We start from the raw sequence: 8,028 nt of genomic DNA, 5'->3' as shown, positions 1-8,028 counted from the left end.
TTACAACCCAGACAGGTTTTTTTAAGGATGTTCCTGAAGAAAGGCCTCTTCAGCTGTTTGTTTTGAGCTGTATAGACGAGTACAAATATGTATTAAATATGTTTTTTATCAGTACATGTAGTTTTCCACAAATTCAAACAAATGTGTATAATCAGATCACATCGAGCTACTGAAGATGCTTTTTCAGAGCCTAACTGATAAATACTGATATATTGCAGATATATCTGTGTTTATTTCAACCGATGAATGACAGGAAATTGAAGAAACAAAATGCCAAAGATAAGTTTTCAAACAGTGTCACCATTCTGTAGTTTTTCCACCAGAAATCAGTCTCAGGTGTATTTTTTTTAACTGTAAAATGTCCTGTCCAGTACATATTTTGGTCACAATTGTTTTTTTTTTATTGGTGCAAAACTACAGAATAGTAAAGACGTCACAGATGTGACAAAAGTGGAAACTTACACAATAACCAAGGACAGACAAAGGACACGGATAACATACTAAATGTACTAAATTCTCTTACAAAATAGCAAAAACAAGTTGGTTGCAATTGATGAAAAAAATCAACTGAAGGGAACCTTATGAAAATGGTTATTTATGCTTTGGCTTGTGTAAAGAAAATGAATATTGGTTGATGTATCATTCTGTTGTATAAGCCGATGTATCAGCCTCTAAAGTCCTGTATTGTTCAGGCTTTAATGTGTTTCAGATGCTCTCTGATGCCAGATACGAGCTGCAATCCCTCCGAAACTTTACATCTGAACGGGGCCAAAATATTTAAGCGTGTCAGCAACGTATTAAATATCTCTTTCCGTCCTATTACACTGAGCTCAATAGATAGTGAATGAGTCATCAAGTTTTAGCAGACTAAACCCAACTCTCAACTTTGGGTATTTTGTCTGCAGTAATGCAGTGAAAGCATGACATCACAGCCTCTCAATGTGCCTTTCCACCTCTGCTGTGGTGTGGCGAGGGCAAAGAAAAGTATGCAGACATTAAATAGATCAACATTAAATTCTCTTCAGTCACACTGTGAAATGTCGTCTCCTCCTCTGCACACTGGTCTTATTGTTCTTGTCAGTAATGTTATTTATTCATTTCTTTTTAAACCACAGACTGTAGTTTCCTGTTTGGTCTTTTTTTGGCAAAAAAACTGCACATATTTCCATTATCTTTATTTACAGTAATACAAACTATTTCTATTTCAGCAGCTTCAGTACCTCATATCACTTTTCAAGCTTGTCAAACTTACATTACCAATTATTCCTATAATTATTATTTTCATTAATTCGTCATTTATTCCAGTGGTTATCAACCTGGCAAAGAGTTTGTAAGTGCAGTGAGAACACTTCTACTTTTTTCCCCTTTAAATCAATTTGTTTCAAGTATTTTCATGATTCTAGTTTACAAACCAACCGACCATCTTCTTTCTTATTTCACAACACAGACACTCAATTATAGAAAACACAAGTTGAAATATTCTCACTGTACTGGCAGATGTTAGTTTTTTGATTTAATTATAGACAAAATGACTTGATAATATGTATATTTTATAGTGATAATTAAAGGGGTAAAGAAAATTATTTATGTTTAATTTGTCCTACTTTTATCAAATGTTTACTTTTCCCAGATTGTTTCAAATGAAACAATCTGGGAAAGTAAACTCAGTATTACTAAACTGAGTCCTGTGATGAGGATTCACATGTAGAAGTTTATTCTTTTTAATGGGTCACAAGCCAAAAAGGTTGGGAAGCACTGACTTAGTCTATAAAATGGTAAAAGTATTGATCAATGTCCATCACAAGTTGCTATAGGCTAAAGTGATTTCTTAATATAGTTAGTTAATGACATGAAGCTGGAAAAAAAAACACAAAAAGTAAAGTTAACTGTGATGCAACGGTCAATGTTCATCTCATTTTTCCTGTCCTCCCTGCAGCGGACAGTTTGCTATCGTCCGTAAGTGTAAGGAGAAGAGCACGAGCATCGAGTACGCGGCCAAGTTCATCAAGAAGCGGAGGCTGTCGTCCAGTCGTCGGGGGGTGAGCCGCGAGGAGATCGAGCGAGAGGTCAACATCCTGCGGGAGATCCAGCACAGCAACATCATCACCCTGCACGACATCTTTGAAAACAAGACCGACGTGATCCTGATCCTGGAGCTGGTGTCCGGAGGAGAGCTGTTTGACTTTCTGGCCGAGAAGGAATCTCTGACCGAGGAGGAGGCCACACAGTTTCTCAAACAGATCCTGGACGGCGTTCAGTATCTGCACTCCAAACGCATCGCTCACTTTGACCTCAAGGTCAGTAAATCTGTGAGGCTCTGAGCCGACGGGCGTAGTTGACATATTGGCGAGAGGTTCAGTGTAGGTGTTAAAATCATGCAGTGCTGTAAGTATCTGGCATGTATGTGCTCTGAATGTGGAGGGATGTACAGTACAGTATGGGGCAGCAACTATTTTCATCTCTGATTGATTCCCTTTATTAATCGATTAGTCGTTTGCTGAAGAAAACATCAGAAAACATTGAAAAATGTCTGTGAATGCCAGTGAAAAAATTTCTAGAGCAGCAGTTCAAAATCCCCAAATGTTAAGTTTACTATAATGTAAGACAAAAAAAGCAGCCAATTATTATTTTTTTATTAATATTATTAATGGCTGATTAATTTTCTGTTGGATAAAGTATGAAGAACGAGACTCTACACACAACATTGCAGTGCAGGGTGCTTTACGTTGGGAGTAAAAGAGCATAAAAGTAAAGATATTTCAATAACCAAAATCCCAAACAATGAATAGTTCTCATCAAACGGTTTCACTATTCCTAACGTTTCAGTATACGGCCGATCTCTCTTCACCAGCAATGTAACCAGGGTCTCATAAGGCTTAAACAAAAGTTCCCACGGCTGTCGAGTAACGTTACCCAGTATGTGATGAGACATCAAGACTGACAATATCTCAGCCGAACAATATTAGAAACGTTCACGGTACAGAACCTCTAAGAGGTCGTGTGAATGTCAGTCTATGATGAAGAGATAACCGGTGCACTTTCTCTGTTTCTTGGCTCTCTCTGAGTATTAAAACAAAACCTTTCATCCTTCTCTCGGTGATGTATTTCTATACTGTTATCATCTTTCAGCCTGAGAATATCATGCTGCTGGACAAGAACGTCCCCAACCCCAGGATCAAGCTGATCGATTTTGGGATCGCTCATCAGATTAAAGCAGGAAACGAGTTCAAGAACATCTTCGGAACGCCGGAGTTTGTCGGTGAGAACCTGCCGCTGCCTCCCAAATGTTCATTTCACACAGTAAACAGCTTTTTTTCTGCTAGCGTGTGCCCACGTTAAACGTTTGTAAATGGATGATGGCGTGTTTCAGATCTCCACATCTGGCTTGAATTAAATGTTCATTCCTCTGTGCTTTACAGCGCCAGAAATAGTTAACTACGAGCCACTTGGACTGGAGGCGGACATGTGGTAAGATGTCAACGTGTTTGTTTATTTATTTCTTTTCCATCTAAAGCTTTATTCTGACCCGTGTGAGCGTTTCAACTCATGTCTGACTTCCTCTCTTCTCTGCAGGAGCATCGGCGTAATCACATACATTCTGTGAGTAAAGTTGCAGAGACATTAAAGAAACATAAATCACTCCAGTCCTCTTTCATGTGTCATCTAAAGTAAATCTTTTTTTATCTGTGTTAGGTTGAGCGGTGCTTCTCCGTTTCTGGGCGAGACCAAGCAGGAGACCCTGACTAACATCTCAGCTGTCAACTATGATTTCGATGAAGAGTATTTCAGCAACACCAGTGAGCTCGCCAAGGACTTCATACGACGTCTGTTGGTCAAGGATCCAAAGTAGGAAATATTTTCAGATTTTATGCCAAAAGTAAACAAACAAATGTCTGTCAGTCATTTTCTGACTTGTGACTTTTTTTTTTTTTTTTGCAGGAAGAGAATGACAATTGATGACAGTCTTGAACACCCCTGGATTAAGGTGGGTTTTTACATTATATTTGTATCTCACGATGTGTTAACATTCATCTGCTTGTAATTATTTATTCACTTAGATTTTTTATTATCACTATAACTATCTATCTCTCCATGTAGTGAGGTATTTACCAATGTATATTTACCTGTCCTGAAATGGACATTGAAATTTAGAAACTGAACGACTGATTCATGTACGCCCTGAAAATTTCAATAAACAAAACTTTGTGGGAAAAAAAAAACATTCAGCTGCTTGTTGCACCAGCTGAGTCCGACTTTGAGTGAAAAGTCAACAATAACTGCCATGTGTCACTAAAGTTTCTAGTTTGTTCATTCTCACCATCTTTATGTACGCTATAACTTAACTTAGTCTGTATTTAGAATATTAATTATAATTATTATTATTATTAATATAAATGGGAGAGAAAGACCATTAACAAGTGATGAAAATGAACCTGACAACCTACAGTAGGCAGTTTTATTAAAATAGATGAAAATAGATGTGATCATGTGTGATCATTTATCAAACGCTCCTTAGCCACACATGAATATGGCCATAAATGGTAAAAAACGTCAAGAAACGTAAATTTTAAGTTATCTGAAGTCTGTGTTGCAATCCATTTTTGTTAACTGCCGTAAAACTATGTGAACTGAAGTTGAACTCACACATCAGAAGAAAAGAGTAAAGTTAATACACAAGCAACAATCTTCGTGCACCTTAAACTGACTCTCCTTTTTCTTTTATTATCAAATTACCATCCTCATTTCAGACCTTTTCACTTTTCCCTCTCCAGGTCATTAAGAGGAGGAACGTGCGCCAGGAAGACAGAGACCACAAGCCTGAGCGCCGGCGCCTGAAGACCACTCGTCTGAAGGAGTACACAATCAAGTCCCACTCCAGCATGCCACCCAACAACACCTACGTCAACTTCGAACGCTTCTCTCAGGTGCTCGAGGAGATCGCGGCGGCAGAGGAAGGCCTGAAGGATCTGGAGCGCAACCAGCGCTCGTGCCGGGAAGACGTAGCGGCTCTGCTGTCCATATACGAAGAGAAGGAGGGCTGGTACAAAGAGGAGAACCAAAGCATCTCCAGCGACCTGAGCCACATCCGCCAAGACCTGCAGCGCACCCAAACCCAGCGCAAGAAGAGCCAGGAGGAAGCCCGGCTCACCATGCAGGCCGCCAACATCCTCAAGCGCAAGTTCGGGCGCCTGGAGAACCGCTACGAGGTGCTGGCTGAGCAGGTGGCGTCCGAGGTCCGCTGGGTGGAGGAGCTGGTCAAGTCCATATCTGCAGAGAAGGGCGGCCTCAGCTCTGGCAGCATGCCCTGAGCCGAGCTGACCTCCCAACAAAAACATTTTCATTCTCAAGTACCCTCCTGCCCGTCTTCTCCGCGTGTGTGTGGAGTTTACGTGGGTCAGTTGTCATCATAAGCTACGCTGCTGCCCGTCGGGGAAAAATGTTCCACCTTTTTTTTAATGTCACGCTTAAGAGAACCAGCAAGAAGCAGAGAGGCAATATATTGAACCCATTCCCCCATGAAAAGGCTCATTCTGTGTTTTTTTTTTTAAATTAATTTATAATTTTCAACATTTTATGTACTGTAATTTGACATTTTTCATACATACCAGTGAACAAAATTCTTTTTAAACCATATTGGCAGCATTTATTTCTTTTAGCCTGATTTTTTTTTTTCCTGCAAAATAATGATTTTCCTTTATGCTGTAAAAGCCATAGACGTCTCCTCATATGCTCATGCCTCAGGTTAATCGGCCAGTTACGTGTGAAAGCTTCACGATATCCAGTTTAAAGTGTCAGGTTTGCACAGAATTCAGGGGTATTTATGTGTTTTGGTTACATATATTTCAGATTTGATTGCAGCTGACATTTAAAAAAAAAAATCTCTGGATGCAATAAACATAAACCTACAGTGTAGAAGAAAGATTTAGGATTGTATAAACTCATCTTTGCAGTGCCTGTAAAACTGATCCGACCTTATTGCCTCTGCGAACACTCACCTGTCATCGAGTTAATGACATTTCTATCACATTGATATTGCTCAATGTCTTAAACCTTTGCACAGTAGCCTTGTTAACCAAATAGTGTGCATGGAAACTTCCTCTATATGCTGTAAATCTGTTAGTGTTTCTGTTTTCACTCCCATCTTTGCACACTTGAAACATTCCATCGATACGTTTTTACATCCAGACGACACATTCCCCATTTATAGCATAGACGGTATATTCTCTAGTATTTTTCAGTAGAAAAATGTACTCGTTTGCACTTAAATGATTATAGCAGTGTTCCAAAAATATATTTTAATCAGTCTCTTAGGCGTAAGCAAGAACTGTCTCCACTGGTTTCAAATAAAGTTACGACTGTAACCACGTTGTACTCGTGTTTTTGTTTTTGTGCTAATGGGAACTAATCTCACTTAATCTCTACTTTGTCTCATAATAAGATTATTATTTTAGGTTGGTGATCTGTCTCCTTTTAGCCTGTGATGACATGTAACTACATTCACTCAAGTACTGTACAATTTTGAGGTACTTGTACTTGATTATGACCATTTTAAGCTCTTTTATGCTTCTGCTAAATAATTTCAGAAGGAAATATTGTACTTTTTACTCCTCTACAATTGTTTAACAGTTGTTTGAAACATGATCCGTTTTTAAAATGTGATGCGTTGTTACAGATTAAACTGCTAACAGTATATAGGGTAGTAAAAATTAGCTCAACCTCGACCAGTAAGAACATCAAAATGCATCTGTAATGTTAATGCATCAGTCATAATTTACAATTTCATTTAGCAGATGAGAAGAATAGATTTAATAATAAATCTATTTAATTATATAACAATGATATGAACAATTTTTCTGCATGAATACTCTTACTTTTGATACAGTACTTAACTGTACATAAACTTTGTTTATAACACCTCTGAACTTTTACTGAAGTAAGGATACGAATGCTTTTATCTTTATATTCTCACATTGCTCCTGATACCTGAATGCTTCTTCCATCTCCTCCGTCAGTCTACGTAAGGTTGTATACAGGAAAAACAACAAACAAAACACTACTTTCACATCCGCAGTCATATGTTTGCTCAGAAATGTGATTGGGTCTCTTTGTTCTGAGTACAGCAGCAGGGGGGGCATAAAGTATAGTCCTAAAGCAAAAATACCCATGATGCCCTCTGGTGGTGGTTCTAGTTTGAATCTCTCACACTGAAAACCCAAAAGGCCTGAAAGTCTCCAGAAGGTTGAAACAAATTTCGGAAGGAAAGTCCGGTTGTTGTAAATGGATGAATAACATTTGCTGGGCTCTTGCTTGGCAGCTCAAGGCAGTTAAAGACAGTTGAACAAAGCTGTGGAGCTGCTTGAAGGTCAAAGAAGACGACTACCAAATAATCTGTATGCACAGCCAGATAAACATAATTGATGTTGGACCCCTGCAGACGCTCCACCTGTCACCAAGTTCCCATTAAATCCGATGCTACACATGGCAGATTGCCCAGAGACCAACATGTCCTTCTATGCTGGAATAAATACAAATATACAGTATATATATATATAACTTAATTTAGGAATAGGAAACATAAAAGCACCGTATCAAGGACAATGAAATAATAAAGCTCTTAATGCTACATCTTGCCCAACAAAAACACAGGAACCAGATTAAGTAATAATGCAAGACACACTTCTTTTGTTGGTATCTTAAGTGTTTCAAATCTCTGTGAAGAGATGGAATAAAGACGCAGTTAAAGACGCAGCCCAGTCTGAACCTGACTGTTGACGCTCAGGACGAGTGATTTAAAAAAAGAAAAAGGTTTTGAACTAATTCTGCTGAGAGGTTTATTTCTGCCGCAGCGACCTGACTCATATCTGTGCTTTGCCTCCTGCAGAACTGTACTTAAAGCAGTGCTTAGTCAGTTTAATGCCTGAACTTTAATCTATTTTACACATTTCAGATCAAATGACTTGTGCAATAGCAAAAGTAAATCCTGCCATTTAACTCAATAAAGTGTTTTTTCTTTACTCAAATGGAAAA

The 8,028-nt window shown here is 38.6% G+C and overlaps 1 protein-coding gene across 1 annotated transcript in view; it reads left to right on the top strand.

Annotated features, from left to right (window-relative positions):
* Positions 1-6,362, top strand: part of dapk3 (death-associated protein kinase 3) — an 8,652-nt gene extending 2,290 nt beyond the window's left edge. Inside the window, exons 3-9 of the mRNA XM_042429641.1 lie at positions 1,937-2,297; positions 3,130-3,259; positions 3,420-3,468; positions 3,574-3,600; positions 3,694-3,846; positions 3,940-3,985; positions 4,773-6,362. Of these exons, the coding sequence (XP_042285575.1) occupies positions 1,937-2,297; positions 3,130-3,259; positions 3,420-3,468; positions 3,574-3,600; positions 3,694-3,846; positions 3,940-3,985; positions 4,773-5,309 (1,303 nt within the window). The 3' untranslated portion in view covers positions 5,310-6,362. The remainder of the gene's footprint in view (positions 1-1,936; positions 2,298-3,129; positions 3,260-3,419; positions 3,469-3,573; positions 3,601-3,693; positions 3,847-3,939; positions 3,986-4,772) is intronic.
* Positions 6,363-8,028: the final 1,666 nt, after the last annotated feature.

The sequence above is a fragment of the Thunnus maccoyii genome, chromosome 12 (assembly GCF_910596095.1).
Source record: "Thunnus maccoyii chromosome 12, fThuMac1.1, whole genome shotgun sequence".
Classification (NCBI taxonomy): Eukaryota; Metazoa; Chordata; class Actinopteri; order Scombriformes; family Scombridae; genus Thunnus; species Thunnus maccoyii.
Note: the sequence above shows the minus strand (reverse complement) of the source record. Positions and strands in the feature narration are given on the sequence as shown.